This window comes from Tachysurus vachellii, chromosome 25 (assembly GCF_030014155.1).
Source record: "Tachysurus vachellii isolate PV-2020 chromosome 25, HZAU_Pvac_v1, whole genome shotgun sequence".
NCBI lineage: Eukaryota > Metazoa > Chordata > Actinopteri > Siluriformes > Bagridae > Tachysurus > Tachysurus vachellii.
The window spans coordinates 13,243,455-13,263,920 of record NC_083484.1 but is presented as its reverse complement, the minus strand read 5'-3'; the positions used below and the strand labels follow the sequence as shown (position 1 = coordinate 13,263,920).

General features: G+C 37.2%; 1 protein-coding gene across 1 annotated transcript in view; it reads left to right on the top strand.

Annotated features, from left to right (window-relative positions):
* myom3 (myomesin 3) overlaps positions 1-20,466 on the top strand; it is a 49,459-nt gene that overhangs the window by 11,572 nt on the left and 17,421 nt on the right. The window contains exons 4-15 of the mRNA XM_060861879.1: positions 4,623-4,776; positions 5,307-5,464; positions 5,743-5,835; positions 5,926-6,014; positions 8,451-8,495; positions 11,128-11,268; positions 11,867-12,028; positions 12,768-12,909; positions 15,171-15,370; positions 15,788-15,841; positions 17,736-17,863; positions 19,540-19,723. Coding sequence (XP_060717862.1) covers positions 4,623-4,776; positions 5,307-5,464; positions 5,743-5,835; positions 5,926-6,014; positions 8,451-8,495; positions 11,128-11,268; positions 11,867-12,028; positions 12,768-12,909; positions 15,171-15,370; positions 15,788-15,841; positions 17,736-17,863; positions 19,540-19,723 — 1,550 coding nt within the window. The remainder of the gene's footprint in view (positions 1-4,622; positions 4,777-5,306; positions 5,465-5,742; positions 5,836-5,925; positions 6,015-8,450; positions 8,496-11,127; positions 11,269-11,866; positions 12,029-12,767; positions 12,910-15,170; positions 15,371-15,787; positions 15,842-17,735; positions 17,864-19,539; positions 19,724-20,466) is intronic.

Below are 20,466 nucleotides of genomic sequence, written 5' to 3'. Positions count from 1 at the left end.
TTCCAAGGCACTTCTCTTCTTACGCTACTCACATTTGCATCTTTTGCTCTACTTGACTTGTTTGATTTGTTTTCCTGATTGTCGGTCTACATTTACCATAGATAAAAATCTTTTTAGGAGATTTATGACCATATTTGCATGGGGTCAGTTAACACTGGCACACCCACACTGCAATCCTAAAGGATTCAAAGCAGAACTGAATACGAACACAATAGAAAAGAGCAATACATGAAAAACTAGATTCCTGGGAAATACGTTTCATAGTTCACAACATGTTTCCCTGAGCGTCTCACTTTCTAACTGAATTGTTTCGAAAAGACTGACAAAACACCTGCAAGTCAGAACAACACAACATAATAAGGAAAATTGCATAGATGAAAAGTTGCGAATGAATGAGGAGGCTTTAGTGAGAATGCCCAGAAAAACCTTTACAAATGGAAGAGGAGATTGTAGAGAAGATGTGAGGATGAATAAGGAGTTTCTTTGTAGGATGTGAGGATGAGGACAAACGGTCAACGGTCACAGTCTGTAGGGAGCTGTGACGAAATCTCTGAAGATGAATGTGGAGTCTGTAACAAGAAAATGAGGATGAATGAGGAGTCTGAATGGAGGATTTGAGGTTGAATGAGGAGTCTGTAAATGGGATGTGGGGATAAAAGAGGAGTCTGAATGCAAGATGGATGGATAAATGAAGAGAACGTATAGAGGATTTAAGGTTTTAAGATTAAAGAGGAGTCTGTAAATGGGATGTGAGAATGAATAAGGAGTCTGTAAAAAGAAAATAAGGATAAATGAGGACTCGGTAAGGAGGATGTGAGGATGAATGAGGAGTATGAATGGAGGATGCGAGGATGAATGAGGAGTCTGTAAATGGAGGATGTGAGGATGAATAAGGAGTCTGTAAAAAGAAAATAAGGATAAATGAGGACTCGGTAAGGAGGATGTGAGGATGAATGAGGAGTCTGAATGGAGGATGTGAGGATGAATGAGGAATCTTTAATGGAGGATGTGAGGATGAATGAGAAGTCTAAAACAAGAAATAAGGAAGAATTATGAGACTATATGGAAGATTTTAGGATAAATGGGGAGTCTTTAAATGCGATGTGAGGATGAATTAAAAGCCCGTAGGCAGGATGTGAGGATAAAAAGAAAATGAGACTGAATTTTAAAGGATAAATCCAGAAGATGTGAGGCTGAATGTTCATGTGTTTTATTGTTTAGTCGAGGCTCTCTCATCTCTTGAAAGATTTGTCCAACTTCTCACGTGAATATAATTTTCTTGTGCAGTTTTCGATCGTGACTTATTTTCATACCTATTCATTGTCTTGTGCAGAGGCTGAAATATTAGAGAACGCATAGATTTTTCTGTGTGAAAGAGTGAAAGGGGAAGGTTGTGACTGTTGAGAGCATGCTTGTGATGAAAGACAGACCAAGCTACTGGAGAGAGACTTTAGGGAGAAATATGTTCAAATCAAAGTGAATATTCAATCACTTCAGCAGGATCCTATAAGCAGCAGCCAGATCTCATACCTCAAAGCACCGTGACTCTGTGTGTGCGACACGCACAAGCTCACCTGAAATCTCTCTAGCCTTCCTTTCCTTATAATAACACGCGTTTTAGCAACGTTACCTTCAGAGGCAAATCCAGAATAGCGCGTTAAATCTGAAAGAACAGCTGCATTCAGGAAATCAATCACAATATTTAACGGTATCAGCACACATGACAGAAATAATAAAGTAAAAAATAAAATATGTCTGTATTTCCAGAGACTCATCCACTGGCAAGAACCGGTACTATTTCGTCAGAAAATAAAAAAGAGAGCCTTCAATTTATTTCTTCAAAATTCCCAAGCCTTCAATTTATTTCTTCAAAAATGAATGTACAGCTAGCTATGCAATGTAGATAATGGTAAATTAGAAAATGTTACAGGATACATAAAGACTGCGTTATTCTCAAATAATAAACGTATTCATGTATATGTAAGCTAAAATAAAATAACAGCATTCAAAAATGAAAATGTATTTGCTTGAACCAGCTATAAACATTCAGTAACAAAATTATCAATGACTGAGTCAGAGGTGTCTGGTGGCTGTCTGTTAATGACCCAAACAGGAATCTTCACCAAAACCGGAGAGCTGAGAAATGAAAAAGCGTCACATGATCTCTTACCATCTTATGTCCATTATTAATAGGTTTGTAGCCTCAGTAGTCTGAAATACTCACACCAACTCATCTGGAACCAAAATCAGTCCTACAGTCAAAGTCCGTGAGATAATTTCACATAACGAAGCTCTTGACCTGTGTCTGCATGCACCTACTGCCTGATAATTAGATCATCTCAAGAAGAAACTCATCCATACAGTAGGTGTTTTTATTACAGTGACAGTGACTACTTACAAAACTGATTAGAAATGTTTAACAAGCTCTGACATGTTGATTCACTGGGGCAGAAAAAAAATCTATATTTAAACACTCTTAAGCAGACTTAACAGAAGAATAACTAATATTATAGAAGACATGGGAAATCAAAGCACTCTGAAATGAGTGTGTTGAAGTGTGCACTTCTGCTAAAACCATCTAAAGCCTCCTCCAAAAGAACTCCTACTGCCATCATTTCAGGAAGCTTTTCTCCACTTCTCCTTGGCCTTTCAAGGAAACGCCGGACCAATCCGGATTCAGCAGCGTGCACTTGACGACCTCCTTTTGAGCTCTTCAGTGACAGGCGGAAAAATGTCACGCAGCACTCGTCTCAGCACAGAAAAGTTCAAGCAGCTCAAATCACCCTCATAGTCCGTTTAATATAGTCAGACAGAAAGATGTGGATAGATATGTGCAAGCCCTGACTGGGGATTCTTCAGATAGCAGTCTTATAGTGTCATGTTTGTTTTTTTTATGGTGCCCATCTGGTAAATGTTTTATAAAAATACTTATAAAATGATTTTAGATATTTTATGCTATGGGCTGTGATACCTCCTAAAAAATGTTAGTATTATTAACAAATATAATGTAGTATCAGGGGCACGGTGGCTTCGCCTCACACCTCCAGGGTTGGGGGTTCGATTCCCGCCTCCGCCTTGTGTGTGTGGAGTTTGCATGTTCTCCCCGTGCCTTCGGGGGTTTCCTCTGGGTACTCCGGTTTCCTCCCCCGGTCCAAAGACAAGCATGGTAGGTTGATTGGCATGGTAGGTTGAATTGTCTGTAGTGTGTGATTGCGTGAGTGAATGAGAGTGTGTGTGTGCCCTGCGATGGGTTGGCACTCCGTCCAGGGTGTATCCTGCCTTGATGCCCGATGACGCCTGAGACCCGAGAATAGTTCGGATAAGCGGTAGAAAATGAATGAATGAATGAATAATGTAGTATCATGGTGGTGGAATTGCTGAAATCTTCAACTTCATTCACAGTAATGAAAAAAATGTGTCCTGAATTCTATACATATGAATCTTAATTATTCATTCAAATGATCAAATCTTCAACCACGTGAAGTATTTATTTTGTAACAAAATTCTTGCTTTTTATTTGGTTTATTTGCACTGTGATTAAAGGTTTTCTATTTTACCCACAATGCAGTTCAACTACCTGCTGGTAATTAGTTTCCGCAGCTATCTAACTGTAACTCAGTACAATCGTTTTGCATAGCTGCAATGCAATCTGGAACTTTGAGTCCCAATGTTTACTACAACTCCAGTGCTTCTATGCTGGATTTTTTAATAACAATGTAGAGCTAGAAAATAGTGGCTAAGATATTTATTTGTTTATTTGGAGCTCATAGAGAAATCTAATCGTTATTCGTTATGTTTGCGATTATTAAAAAAAATGCCTTGCAATGTGACATCAGCGCTGAAAAAATATTTCACAGAAATATACATAACTTAAATGCTGCAGCATAAGAAATATTTCAGTAGAAGCATTTTAGAAATAAGAAAAAGGAACTCCCCATCATAGTTCCCATGGCAACAAGCTCCATGCGTTTATGTTTGTGTTTGTTTCTGTTGTGTCTCAAGACCTCCTGACCTCTTGTCATTGATGAATTACCACACTGTGTGCACCTGTTATGTGTTGGTTCACAATCAGTTTGTTTATTATACGCTGTTGCGTCTGTGAAATGTAGCAATGACTTATTATGCGTTGTTATGTCTGATCCTTTGTTTCCTGTCTTTTCTCATTTCACAGGACGCTACAGTGCTTCTTCAACTCCTTCAGCAGTAATTTGCCATTCCAACATAATTACAGCCTAGGCCTAAATGCTAAATATGACTGTCGGTTTAAGCAGACTGTCAATTTAAGCAGTTTTAAGCAACTTGTCATTCAGAAACATTCACTATCATCACATTCTTGCAATTAATTATCGCACTTTAGGTTTGTCTTTGGCAATTAGTGCATCCTCAGGACAGGTTTGTGTCTCCAAATATAGTTGGAATTGCCCGACTTAGAGGTGGTTCAAGCTCAAGTAAAAATTAGAGATGATATTTTGCATTTACAAAATCTTAACTCAAACACTTGGGTCTTGTTTGCTTTTGGGTTTTTATACGTGAAACATGTCAGACTTTTTTTTAGTATGCTTCACTGCTATTCTTCCAATAACAATGAAATTCTGAGGCACAAATGTGTTTGTGGTCCTCAGGGAGGTCCTGAGGGAAACCATGGATAACGATGAGCTCCAGGAGAGGGACCAATGGACCATGTTCGGTAATGAGGCAGAAAAGGTGGAGATCGAGGTGATCAGGAACCAGCACATGGTCCGGCAACGCATGGACCACATGGTGCTGCGTAAAGAGGTGAAGCCCAGATAGAGGAAACTCAATAATTGGTGGTTTACAGTCCTGTAGAGAGCCTGCTGCTTCAAATGTTTCCACGCTGAGGAGCTCATGAATAGTTTAATGATTTGCTAATGAGTTAAACCAGCATGGTGGGACCTCAGGACTTGGTTTAAATCCCAGTGCTATAAAACTAAAAGAATATTTAATGTGTAAATATTACCATTGCTAATAACAAATTCAAATAAAATGAAATCAGCCTGCATTGTTCATATAAGGTGATGCTTACAGGAAAATCCCTCAAGTCTTCAACTTTTAGATGAAACTCTGTACTCGCAGCCCAAACTTAAGTTATACCATTTTACTAATTATTTATTATATTATGTTTATTATTTAGATTAATTAAAATGAGATCTTTCTTAATCCCATTTCCCATAGTTCAGTGATAGAGGTACTCTACTCTAAGCATTCTTCCTCCGTCCTCCATCCTCCTGTCTCTCTGTGATTCTCACAGGCCATGACTTTGATCAAATTTTCATCTTCACCCTCAGGCAGAAAGGAAGATTTCAACACACCTGAAGTTTCTGGATGATTTGAGCATGAAGACTCCGGATTTTTCGATTCCTCTTCGTCCCCACACCGTCTGGGAGGGAATGGCTGTCAAACTTTCCTGCACCGTCGAGGGTTGTCCATCACCACATGTCACCTGGTGAGGAGTTGTAAAGCATGTTAGATTTACTTAACCAAAAAAATAAGAAAGGTTCATCAACTTTACTTGGTGAAATAGTTCAACCAGTCTCTGGAGTTTGCTTCTTTCGTGCGTGTTAGGTTTGGCAGTCTGGAAAAACCTGACATATGTTGCTACAAATGACTTCTAACAACTTTCACACCTCAATTTTATGAACCTGAAATATGAATCTCCTGTATATTTGTCTTACTTATGAATCTATATAACTCGTGTTTATGATATGTTTCTTCTCATGTCAGGTATAAAGATGGCGTTTCTCTGACAGGGTCCTCACAACCCTGGAACTACAAACTGCTACAGAAATTTGGCCTCAACACTTTGGAGATTCGAAGGTGATCATACTCTTAAAATAAATGAGACTTCAATTGTGACCTAGAATTTCTTACATATATGTGTGTGTGTGTGTGTGAATTATTACTCAGGTGTAGTGCTGCTGATGCTGGAGAATACAAAGTGGTGGCCAAAAGCTCCTTAGGCGAGGCAACAACCTACGCCACACTTACAGTGAACTGTGAGTGATCTACGTTATTGAAGTTTAGATGGAATTTTAGCTCTTACTTGACTCATTTTTGACATTTAGATTCCTGTTTGACAAATAATATTGATCAGTTTTAATGTAGTTTTAATTTTAACGTGTTATCCAATCACAGATTAGTAAGCGTTATCTTGATATGTACAGTAGCATGTCAGAAATCAGATTTTAGTGACTGAGCATTAATTCAAGGACAGATAAATTTGTGAATCTAGAATTGTAGTGAATGGGTGTTGAATAATTGAAAAGAAATGTTGAATTGTTGTGTTTGGTTCTTTGGCTTGATGCTGATGAGGGAAAATATAGCAGAAATTTTATAAATTAGCTTCCAAAACTATTCTTTTTTCTTAAAAATCCTTACTCTTGTAATGTTTCCTGTGAGCAATAAATGGCATCGTTGCTCTTACAATTCAGAATTTTTAAACTTTCTATTAAAAAAAATCAAGCTAGCTTTTTCGATCATTTAATTGGCTTACATTAAAGCATTCACTGACACTCATTCTCATCAGCTAGCTAACTCAGATACTGTAACTACTAGCTTTCCCTTGTCATTTAAAGATTAGTTTTGATCCATATCACATTAAAAGTGGATTATTATGTTGGTTTTGTAGAAGACAACGTTCTGTTTTCCTATTTAAGCTTAGACAAAAATGTATCAAGAGTAACTCCTCCTAGGGCTTTCGAGCCACATGCACCAAATTCGGATATGTTGTAGACCCTGAAGGTCTGAAGTTTGTTGCTATTACTTTACTAAGCGATCCGAGTTTTGGTACTTCCGGTACCGGGTCTAAAATGGCCTTTTTTCCCATAGACTCCCATTATAAAATTTGGAGGTTTATAACTCGGCGAGCTTTTGAACTATCTACACCAAACTCGGCCAGCTCCTTTAGGGTGATACTCTGAACAAACTTTTAAATTGGTGTACCGACTGGCCTTTCGGTTGTTCCTCAGCCCCGCCCCCAATATATGCAAAATCAAAAAACTTTTTACAACATGGACATGTGACATATCAAAACACTCAGAACAATGAGGGGAACTTCCTCACAGGTATTCTGATGACATCACATGCTCGTCTCCACTTACCTCCAAATGTTTTGGCACCCTAGCTTTCTGTTTACTTGCTTCCAAAAGTAACACTGTCCCTTATGTCCACTCGCCTCCAAAAAGCACCGGCCTTTGCGAATACTTGCATCGTCAAAGCCAACATCAAAGTTTGTCACGACGAACTTTATAAATCTAGTTATGTTGGCTTTGTAGAAGCCAACATTCTGTTTTCCTATTTAAGCTTAGACAAAAATGTATAAAATTTAATGCAGCCTAGGGCTTTCGAGCCACATGCACCAAATTCGGATATGTTGTAGACCCTGGTCTGAAGTTTGTTACTTTTCTAAGCGATCCGAGTACCAGTACTTCTGGTACTGGGCCTCAAATGGCCTTTTTTCCCCATAGACTCCCATTATAAACTTTGGAGGTTTATAACTTGGCAAGCTTTCGAACTATCTACACCAAACTCGGCCAGCTCCTTTAGGGTGATACTCTAAACAAAGTTTTAAATTGGTGTACCGACTGGCCTTTCGATTGTGCTGCAGCCCCGCCCCCAAAATATGCAAAATCAAAAAACTTTTTACAACATTGACATGTGACATATCAAAACACTCAGCCCAATGAGGGGAACTTCCTCAGGAGTATTCGGATGATGTCACATGCTCGTCTCCACTTGCCTAAAAATGTTTTGGCACCCTATCTTTCTGTCCACTTGCCTCCAAAAGTAACACTGACCCTTATGTCCACTTGCCTCCAAAAAGCACCGGCCTTTGCGAATACTTGCCTCGTCAAAGCCAACATCAAAGTTTGTCGTGACGAACTTTACAAACCTAGTTAGAGATTACAATTGAACAAAGGACAACAGCACCACCAAAGGTCATAAGAACAAATCACCGAAAGGTATGAAGAATTTAGGCTTATCTTTTTCTAGCCCAGACTGTAGAATACAGTATAGATTCATGTTCTTATCACTGACAATCATGTCACATGTGACTCAAACACCCCCTGGGTTTGAGCACCATTTGGGCAGATATTTTTTAGCCCACTTCACTGACACAGTGATTGAAAAGATTGGACTACAGCTTAGACTTTTCTGGATTTTTCTCCCAGATATTTTGCACAGCACATATTGTATGTGTCTCAGTGTATTCTCCCTCTAAAGAACAAGACACTTCAAGCACAATTTGTCCTTTATTGTACACATTTCACAGACTGTTTCATATTTTAGTCCAACGTCCAGAATATATAAAAGGGAATGCTTAATGGAGCTCCTAGTGTGTATGGGTGGGAGTGGGTGTGGGTGAGGGTGAAGACTGATTTCTCAATTTCTCTCTCTCTCTCTTTACCCACTTTCTTTCCTTTCCAAATCAGCGAGGCGAGGACTTGAGGCGGGAATGAAACACACCCAGGCTGTGGGTAAGTGGCGTAATGAGACACGTCCTCCCTTCCTTCCATCTGCCCTTTTGATGAAGAGATTGGAGGCTCATAAATGGCTTATTATTCATCACTACAGGGATTTTGAACGTGTGTGTGTGTGTGTGTGTGTGTGTGTTTGTGTCTGTCTCCAGGTCTCAGTGTTGTCTGTTTAACCAGTGTATATACATGTGTTTGGCTGTGTTTTGTAACTTCTTCATTGTATTTATATCGTATTTTGATGTCCTACTTAAGTGCTTAATTGACTTCATACCCAAGCAGTTATTGTATCCGCATCTATCATTCAGTTGAGGCTCATAGGTAAGAAATAAACGTCTCGGTGACATGCTGTTATAAGGAAATAATCGACATGGTTGTGTGATGCGGCCTGGTGTATAGCAGAGTTAGAGTTATCTCGAAGTCCTTTAACAGCACATCCTGAAGTGCTCGACCCCTCTCAAACCACAGATCCCTCTTATACAACAGATACCTATTACACCATAGATCCCTCTTGAACCACAGATCCCTCTTATACAACAGATCCCTATTACACCATAGATCCCTCTTAAACCACAGATCCCTCTTATACAACAGATCCCTATTACACCATAGATCCCTCTTAAACCACAGATCCCTCTTATACAAAAGATACCTATTACACCATAGATCCCTCTTGAACCACAGATCCCTCTTATACAACAGATCCTATTACACCATAGATCCCTCTTAAACCACAGATCCCTCTTATACAAAAGATACCTATTACACCATAGATCCCTCTTGAACCACAGATCCCTCTTATACAACAGATCCCTATTACACCATAGATCCCTCTTGAACCACAGATCCCTCTTATACAACAGATCCCTATTACACCATAGATCCCTTTTGAGCCACATCCCTCTTATACCACAGCTTTCGGTTACACAACAGATTCCTCTTATACCACAGATCCCTCTTATGCCACAGATCCCTCTTATACCACAGATCCCTCTTATACCACAGATCCCTCTTATGCCACAGATCCCTCTTACACCACAGATCTTTCTTATACTGCAGATCCCTCTTACACCACAGACCCCTCCTTTGCTACAAATCCCTTTTATAATAAAGATCCCTCTTATACCTCAGATCCCCATTACACCACAGATCCAAATTAAAGCACAGCTCCCTCTTACACCACAGATCTCTCTAATACTTCAGATCCCTTTTATACCACAGCAATTCACCAACGATTACACTTTATATATATATCCTATCCCTTTATAGTTACATGACATGCATACCATTGTGGAACATCCACATAATACTGTTGTCCTTAACATTTTACATAACTTTTCATTTCTTTGTGCTCAACAATACTAATATGGTGAGCAACCACCTGACGACTCTTAATCACTTCATCACTTATTCAAATACTAATATTGCATTGTTATATCATATCCTATCATATCTTAAAACGTGGCTTTTTCTGTGTTTGGATGGTTATCATTCTGCATATATTCTGATCCCTTTTTGGTCTTGAATCCTGCATGAGGCGTGATAAAAAAATCTGTTTTCGCTTGTTCCAGCCCGAGCACATCCCGTACCTGTCATTATGCCTCATTACTGTAATATTCCTTCAAGAGATTTTCTTCCATGCTGTTCAAAGCCACATGAAATTCCAGGGAAAATGAAAAACATGCCTAATTTCTGAAAGCTTATATTTCCCAATCGAGTGACTTTTATGCAGCTCTGCTCCAAGCATCTTAATTAAGTATTTTAGTTCATTGTTCGTCATCACAGCGTGTGATGAGGTGAGACAGCTTTTCTTTTCTTCCCCTCACTTCATACAGATAATTAGATGTGCTTCAGTGACAACAAGCACATTTCCATTTCTATAGAAATTTAATCGCCAAGTGAATAGCGTGATTATTTATACATTTATAGACTATTCATTTTCTCACTAATAATAGATGTTGTTGCCTCCAAACTGGTCATTTGAACTGTCTTATTATCTCATCATCTCATCTTCATCCTCACCTCTTCCCTCCGTTACTCTTCTCTTCTTTCTTCTCCTCCACTCTTTTAATCCCTAATACACTTCTTATTTCTATCCTCTCCAGTTTATCTCTCCCATCTTCTCTATTCCTCTTTCCCATCTCTGAAGGTTCTTTATTTTCTCCTCTTTTTTCTCCTCATCACCACTATTTCTCTCCTCCTCATGTTTCTCTACTCTTTTCTTGCTTCCTGCTCTACCTTTATTTTCTTCTCTTATCTTCCCTTCCCATCATTTTCTTTTTTGTCTCTTCACTTTTCTCATTTTTGTTCATATTTTTCTTTCCATTAGCGATTTCTCTCTTCTCTTCTCTTCTCTTCCTGTTTTTTCTTTATTTGTTTCTCTTCTCTCTTTTCGCTCCTGTTATTTCTACTCTCTGCTCTGTACTTCTCTTTCCATTCCTTTTCTTCTTTTCTCTCATCCTTGCTTTTCACTACCTCTAATCTTTCCTTGTCCTCGTCCCTACCTTGTGTCAACCTGCCTTCTCTTCTTTTTTCCTCTTTTCATCTCTTATAAATATCCTCTCTCCTCTCTCTTAAACCTTATTCCACAATGCTGAAACTTATCCAAAGCTCTTCTTTCTCCTCTCATATCCAGTTTCTGTAATGGAGGACGAGGCTTCTTTCGACACCACCTTCCATCCATCCTTTATAAAAGAAGGAGACACTCTGACTCTGAGCTGCCGTTTTACGTTCCCTCTCCTCCCCTTCCAGCAAGACGTTGCCTGGTTCAGAGACGGTACAAATCACCCTACACATTAGTTCTGAATCTTTTCGAAAAACAAAAACACAAACACATTGGAAATCTATGAGAGTTAAGGTCAAGGTCATCTTTAAAGATGCTATAAATATATCACAAGTATGTAATAGTTACAAAAGATTAATGAAATGCTTACAGATAGTTCCTACGTGTTGTGTAAGTCAATTTGATTCAGTTCAATTCCATCCAGTCCTACTGACATTTGTTCTTAATACACATTAATACATATTCAGTCAAATATCAGACATCGATATCTGACTGTTCTGTGAGAAATATTTTATTTGTAGGACATTTGTAAGGAATAAAACATTTAAGGGCATGCTGTCAAAGAAATATCATCAACAGCGTGGTGTGATGCATACAGAGTTAGAATTACAACCCCGGCTTTTCTACCGACTGACGCACAAACCGATGATGAAGAATCCGTAGAAAAATTGAATAAATAAATTAATAAATGAATAGATTTTTTAATGTATACTTTTAGAAGATTTTATCATGTAAATGAGTGCATGCATCTGATATGAGTTTAAGTTGAAGTACTATTAGAGCTTCTAAAGTAATCAACAACTGTGTGTAGGAGTTCCTCTCCGTGCATCAACCCAGCTGGACATTCACACGGCCCTACGCTCCTCCACCCTCAGCCTGAAGGGAACACACAAAGAGCACGAGGGTCTTTACAGTGTCCGCCTGCGCACCCGAGACGGCATCACCGAACACAGCGCCTACGTTTATGTCAAAGGTCAGACACGTTAGATTTAATCATATACAGCCGCAAAAACTTCTGAGGTCACTACAGGTCACCGCAGGAGTTTACAGATCGGTCTACTTTAAAAAGAGTTTACCGTAAAATCCGGATTTTTGAAAAGAAGTCTGTTTTAATAATAATGGAATAACTGAATAGTTATATAATGTGCAGTTCCTGGAGTTTTGTCTGATGTTTCATATCAATTTCTCTGAAAACATGAAGTTGTGAGCTGGATTCTTCCAAATTTCTAGTTAATTAGACGTTTATATAAAAACAATCCATCCATAGATTTACATTTTTTAGACCACAGATAAACATTAAGGCTGGAATTTGAATCATTTAGTTTTTTTAGATTGTTGAAATTTGCTTAAACTTACTGTTTTTATTACATAATAATTATATAGTCTGGAAACTCATCCTCTCCTCTTTTCTTTTCTCTTCTCTTCTGTACTCTACCTCTTCTCTGCTTCTTAACACTTCTCTTCTTTCTCTTCTCTTCTTTTTACTTCTCCTCTTTTCTCTTCTCTGTACTACTCTTTTTCTTCTCTTCTCTTCTCTTCTTTTCTCTTAAAATAATAATAAAGGTATAAAAATGGTGAAATGTTCTCTTCGTTTTATTCTCTTCTCTTTTACACTTGTTTTACTATGCTGAGATCAACAGGAAATGCAGATTGTTGTCAGTGTCTTGTTACATGGTTCTCATGGTCCTCATGCTCCTCTCTCTGTGTCTCAGATGGTCCTGCAACAGTCCTCGGAGCTCCAGGTTCTCCACTCCACCTCGAGTGCTCTGATGTGAACAGAGATTACGTCTTTCTCTCGTGGGAACCTCCCAGCGCTGAGGGAGCGAGTCCAGTGCAGGGCTACATCATCGAGAGGTCAGTGTCAAGGTCTACAAAATCAGCACAAGCTCTTAGTTAACCCCTCAGTAATAACACAACTGCTAACAACTACAGAGTAAATTGTCAGATGATCTGGAGCCATGAATATGACTGAATAATTTAATGACTGAAATTAATACAATTGGAAAAAATGGATTATTATCCATAAGTCAATTACCGTAAAAAAAAAGGACAGACAGCTACTGTGTAATCAAATATTTCCTGTTTTTAACTTTTGTGTGAATAGAATAGTAAAGTGATTAGCCTATAATTATGATATTTACCACAGGTTCTTTTAAAAAAAAAGTCACATTATATTGTTCCATACCGAGGGTGTGTAACCATATTGTTACATATCAGATCAGATCAGATCAAATCAGGTCAGATCATATCAGATCAGATCATATCATATTGGATCAGATCAGATCTCATTAGATCAGATCAGATCTTATCAAATTAGATCAGATCATATCTAACCAGATCAGATCATATCATATCAGATCATATTGCATCAGATCAGATCAGATCAGATCATATTAGATCATATCATATCATATTAAATCATATCCTATCAGATCAGATCACATCAGATCATTTTTTGTTAATTTTTTGTATATTTTTTTTTATTATTATTTTGCAAACCTGTATATCCCAATGAACTGTGTATCATATTCTTCAGATTTTATGATATAATTTTTTTATCAGGTCACCCACACCTGCAGGTATATATATATACATATACAACTTTACTTAAAACTTACTATTGTATATTGTTTACCTGATTGCTCAGAAACACTTAACAAAATAAAATGTAATTCATTACGGATGAGATGTTTACGTCTTCCTCTGAGACAATGTGCTTGTCGAAAGAAAGACAGTTTAGAAGGTGAAGACAGATCATGAGAGAAAGAGGAAGGAAGGAACCAGTAAGAAAAAAACAAAAAAGAGTAGAAAGAAAGAGGCGCGATTCCAACAGACAGAGAAGGATGAGGTTGTGTCTCCTTCCAGCTGGATAAAATGTCATCTCCTTCGCAGCCTCCTGTTTCCTAGCAACACGCACAGGCTTCTGGAGAAGTTGTGTTTTCTACTGCTTAATTTTGCAGGTAATGGTGTATCTTACCATTGCACAAGGCACTTTGAGAATTAGCCTCGATTTCAGGAACTGTTATTTTGATCCCTCCTGTGGTATACTGGGTCGGTGCTTATTTCGAGGGTGGGCTGTTGAAATTGTTGTTTACAATCATTTTTGCATGAAGAGCTTTTTTATCATGTTGTCTCAGTCACACACACTCATGTGGGGTAAAAATCCATGCAAGTAGACTCAAACTTAATAAATAACACCTTGAAGCGGTGGTTTAGGTCACTTATATGACCAGATGGCTGTGGGTTCAAATCCCAAGGTTGCTTTAAAGGTTGCTCTGTGTGTGGAGTGGATTCTATATCACACTGGATTAAAAACTTTGCCCGAATGTATTAGTGATATATATTAAAGCACATGTAAGAGATAGTGATCTTGGTGCCTTGCTGTTGACTCACTTCAGTTCCTCGTCCAGCATTTAAGGTACTGGCTTTTAGGAGATGAATTTAATGATAATGAATAGTTAATGGACATAAACATAGTGATGTATTTATGTTTTTGTCGTCATTTATTTATATCCATTAAAATTCTTTAATTCGTAAAAAAAAGAAAAGAAAAACTGCTACATGTAAAAAGTGTTTGTAGGCCACAGTGACCCCTTTTTCTTCTCCCATTTTTTCTATTTTATTTATTTAAGGTTTTAATGTTGAGATGGGATTCATAAGGTTAAAAAAAAAAAAAGAAGTAATGTCTTTAATAAAAATATTCAGATTCAGCTACAGAAGAAGCATGTCTCTGATAACTGTATGTTAAAAATTAAATGAGAATTTTATTTTACATTTGCTACAATTTAGCTTTTATGTTTGTTTTTTTGGGGTTTTTTTTTTAGACTTTTCTGTCTTATATACAGATTTGAGTATAAAGATTATACAGATGTGAAGATTTGAATGATGAATGTTGCTCTGAAGTGTTTTTCAGAATGGATTCTGTTTTCAAATGATCGAGTGCTCAAAAAGAGAAATAATGTGAGCTGGAGAAATCAAAAACCGTGATGCGTAGAGAAATGTCTTAAGTGTCTTATACATACAAAAAAATACACCAATGCCACCCTGAATCACATCAGATTATCATTCACCTTGTGATTTGCTTAAAAATTCTTGCTCTCTGGGTCTCTTTCCAGGTGTGAAGTGAGCATTGGGAAGTGGGAGCGCTGTAACGAGCTTGTTTCAAAGCTGTGTCATTATCCAGTTATGAGTTTAAAGGAAAACACCATGTACCAGTTCAGAGTGTGTGCAGTGAACCAGGCCGGCGTGGGACGTTCGTCTAAAGTCTCCAACACAATCGTCACCTCTGATCCCATGGAGCCTAGCAGGACTATGGGTAACTTTCCAATATTAGCCTAAAATGTAGATCTATCTTAATGTGTTGTATTGTAAAAAAAAAAAAAAATTCTTTGTTTTTTTTTTTTATTCCATTCATGTAGGAGATGTAAAAGAAACACCTTGACAAGCTAATATTACACCATCAGATTACCAGCTTTTAGCTGCATGCCTTACATATCATCCTAAAAAGACATTTCAAGATTCTCTCAGAATTTTCCTCATCCTTGGATACGGCACTTATGATTATATCTGCTTGGAGGCCTTTTATATCTCAGACGTCTCTGTGCCTTCAACCACAATGCCATCTCTTCCCACTTATTACATATTTTTTCCCTCTCACCTCCTACATTATTGCTGCCACTGGCAGTCTCTATTTGTCCCTAAATCTATTTATTTTGTCCTCCCTGTGTGTAAGTGGTCAAGGTGGATAGAGGAAGAGAGATCGTGATCACTAAGGACCAGCTGGAAAGTAAGAAATGCAACATTAATCTCATCCTTGATGTGAGCAAATGTCACAGTTAATTGAATGTATAAAGCTAATACTATTCATGACACCCACATTCAAGTCATTTTAAATACTCATTTTTTTCTCACAATATAGTTAATGTTGCACTAAATTTGTGCTAATCAGATACGCAATTCTTTAGTTCTTTAGAGATTTATTTCTGCTAATATAGAGAGGGGTAAATTGCTAGCTAGAGAAGAATTTAAGCTAGAAGGTAATTTGTGCTAGCTAGAAATGAAATTATGTTAGCCAAAGATACAGTTGTGCTAGCTGCAGAAATAGTTATGCTAATAGTTAGCATGTAAAGTCATCGGTATAGAGAGGTAAATCAATTGAAGAAACAGCTATGCTAATTAATTAAAGATTAGATTTGGTAGTGAAAATACAGTTATGCTAGTCAGAGATACAGAGGAAATTAAAGATATAGTTATACAAAAATTAAAATGTGGTACTGTATATACTAGTCATATATACAGTATTATTTAGAGAGACAGTTATGATTGACAAAGAAACATTATACAAGATAAAGTTATTCTAGTGGTATTTTTTTTCTACTTACACAAAGAGTTGCAATATTACCACAAACCATCTGGGAATACAAATCATTAATGGTTTGATAAACACTGCCGATTATAAGAGCACAAACAGAGAGTTTCTCGAGGCTGAGCTCCTGCAGTCACTCCTCATGATTTCTCAGAGTTCAAACTCTTAACACACACATTTCACACATATACAACATCAACCAGATCATTAACATAATTATAGCTAATGACTTCTTTCAAAATCACACAAAGAAAAAGTTAGTGAAAATTCAATTATGCTAGGTAGGTATATACATGCTAGTCATAGATACAGTTACGCGAGTCAGATATACAGTTATGTTAGACAGACAGTTATGCTAGTCAGAGATATGTAATGCTAGTCAGAGATACAGTTACGCTAGTCAGATATACAGTTATGTTAGACAGACAGTTATGCTAGTCAGAGATATGTAATGCTAGTCAGAGATACAGTTACGCTAGTCAGATATACAGTTATGTTAGACAGACAGTTATGCTAGTCAGAGATATGTAATGCTAGTCAGAGATATAGTTACGCTAGTCAGATATAGAGTTATGTTAGACAGACAGTTATGCTAGTCAGAGATATGTAATGCTAGTCAGAGATATAGTTACGCTAGTCAGATATAGAGTTATGTTAGACAGACACAGTTATGCTAGTCAGAGATATGTAATGCTAGTCAGAGATACAGTTACGCTAGTCAGATATAGAGTTATGTTAGACAGACAGTTATGCTAGTCAGAGATATGTAATGCTAGTCAGAGATACAGTTACGCTAGTCAGATATAGAGTTATGTTAGACAGACAGTTATGCTAGTCAGAGATATGTAATGCTAGTCAGAGTTATTTGTGCTAGTCAGATATACAGTTATGTCAGACAGACACAGTTATACTTATGTTATGTATCCTAGTCAGTGATACAGTTATGTTAGACAGACACAATAATGCTAGTTGGTGATACAGTTATGTTAGGCAGAAGTTTTCCTGTTAGTCAGATTCTTTCCTGTCCCTTTCATTCCTTGCCTCCTCTCATACTTTTCCTCTGCTTCCACATTGTCCTCCTTTTCTTTCTCTCTACTATTTTTGTTTTGTTCTTCTACCTCTTCTCTGCCCCTTCCTTTCTTCTACTGCCCTTTATTATTCTTCTCATACTCCTTCACTTCTTCTCTTCCTCCTTATTATAATTTTTTTTTTCTTTCCCTTCTCCTCCTTTTCGTAAACCTTCATTTTTCTGTTCTTCTCCAACTATCACATCTGTCTTTTCCATCTCATCATTCTCCTTTTTCTCCACCTGTAGGTCAGATCCGAGTCCCTTTTTCCCCAACTGGTGTGCGTTTATGTGAGTTAAGTGACTCTTATGTCGTGATGTGCTGGACCGAGCCAGATCCTCGGGGCAAAGAGCCACTCAACTACTTTGTGGAGAGGGTAAACACTTACCTCCTGTCTTCAAACACTAGACTTTAGTAAATAACCAGAAATACAGTTGTACTACTGTAGTGTGAAATATGGTTATGCCTGTCAGGGATATTATTATGCTAGCCACAAATGAACTCTCAACACACACATCATACACATACATATGCAATCCCATCTAGATCATTAACATAGTCGTTATAATTAATGACTTAATGTTCAAACTCATCCAAAGTTATCATAGGTACGGTTATGCTAGGTAGAGAAAGAAATATGCTATTCAGAAATGCAATTATCCTAGTTAGAGATACAGTTATGCTAATCAGAAATGCAGTTATGCTAGTCAGAAATGCAGAAATGCTAGTTACAGTACAAATGCATTTATGCTAGTTAGATATACAGTGATGTTAATCAGATAGAATTATAATTTCTAAAGATACTATTATGCGGGTCATAGAAATTGTGGTAAGGAGACAGATATTCTAGTTATAGATACAATTATGCTAATCAGAGATACACTTATGGCAGTCAAAAACAGTTATGCATGCCAGATTAATTCATACTATTTAAAGACACAGTTATGCTGGCCAGAGAATTGGTAATAAAGGAACAGTTATGCTAGTTAGCCATACAGTTAATCTAGTAAGAAATACATTTATTCTAGCAGTACATTAAATGTAAATAGACTTATAGTTCTGCTAGTAGTGGCCCTAACTGGAGATACCTTCAAGAGATTTAGAGATTGTTATTGAATAATATGCTAGTAAGATACACAGCAGAGCTACAATGAAACTAAAGACACAGTTATATGAATAATTCTATACTACAGTTGCTTTGAAGCTGTTCATCCGATCTTTCTGCAGTGTCTGTTCTGTGTTTACGATACGAAGATACAAAAAGAGATAAGAGATGGTGCAAACATGTAAAACAATCAACAGTTCTCTTTTTTATTTACTTTCCCTACTCCTCAGCCAACTTTCATAATTTGCTCTGCATTTGGTGGAGGCTTCCAGTCAACACAGTGGGAGGTGTTTCAATTTGGGCCATAATTAAGTTGAAACAAGATCCCTTTTCACTCTGTTTTTAAAGTTTATAAGCTGTTTTGAAACTTTATCATTTAATAGGGTCTGGGCCAGTCTTAAACTGCCAGACGTTACGGTTTCATATGCACAAAGAAAAGGAAGAAATTTCCAATATCATTCAGGAGAGTGGAAGACGAGCAGCTCGTAATGAGCCAGTGAGGCTGTGAACTGCCACAGGACATTGATGTTTTATTGGACTTTTATAGAAAAAGCTCTGAAATAAAACCTTCTAATACATCAAGAGCAGATGAAACCTGTGAAAATCATCTTGCTCTGTTTGAATGATATGGAAAATACTTGTGGAATTGGGCTTTTTATTTTTAATGTAATTTACATGAAACATAAGATGACAGATGTGGGCAAGTGCATGCATTAGACCAAAAACCATAACAAAAAGAATGAAAAATGATTCCAGTGATCTAACACATGAGACAAAATGAAAGCTGAGGGAAGCTTTTTGTCTCAGTTTGGCACCTTTTCAAAGAGATCTTTTTTTTTGCATTTGGCATAATGAAAGATGTACGCCAAAGAACCGATTGAATGCGGTTTGATAAAAAATTGTAATTTTAAATCTGTTAGAATTTGATGATCTGATGAATCTTCCAGACCATAGCTGGTAAGGAGAGCTGGCGCCTGGCCAGCATGGACATGACGATCAATGCTACAAGGTTTGCAGCATTTGACTTGCAGAAAGGGATGACCTACTGTTTCCGTGTGCGCTCTGTGAACAAGTATGGCATTAGCGAACCTTCAGAGCCGAGCCAACCCATCTCGCTCGGAGAAGCTCTCGGTGAGTATGAAGTCTTATAGAGATAAAGGGGCAGTTAAAAGTGGGTGGATGCAAAATGGAACTTTATACTACAATCCGACATGTTTAACACCATCATCCCACCAGCATCCATTTGAAACACAAGGGGAGGATGTAAGCTTAGAGGAAAGAACGACAGTGTAACAACTTTCCACTGTAACGTAATATTTTTATTTATTACCTGCCTATCTATCTGCTATTTGTTTACTGCTTTTATATCAGATTTCATTGTCTTCTGGGTATGTTCTTTTTTTGATACCTGAAACGATGTTGACTTCATCACTCAGACTTCTACAGGTCTAACATACTTCACTGTAGAATACGATCATTACAGTAAATCAAATAATAAAACTCTATCAATGGAAAATGATCAATAATAGGAGATAAAATATTTATTAGTTGTGTTAAAAAATTCTTAAAACAATTAATTTGTAATCCAATATGGAAAACAGAAAAACTGGCTCTAGAAAAACACATTTGTTTTTCTTTATATTTTCCTGATAAATGGGTCTTTATTGCCATTTTGATTAATGTTTCATTCATTATTAAACACAATACAAGAAAGCAACAAAGAATTCTCTAAGACGATGACAAGATCATGATGAAAAAATCATATAAATTTTCTATATTATAGACTAAATATGATACAGTGTTTATTTAGTTTATTTTCAAGATAATTGACGAAACAACTTGTATTTTTGTAAAATACTTGTAATTTACTAAAA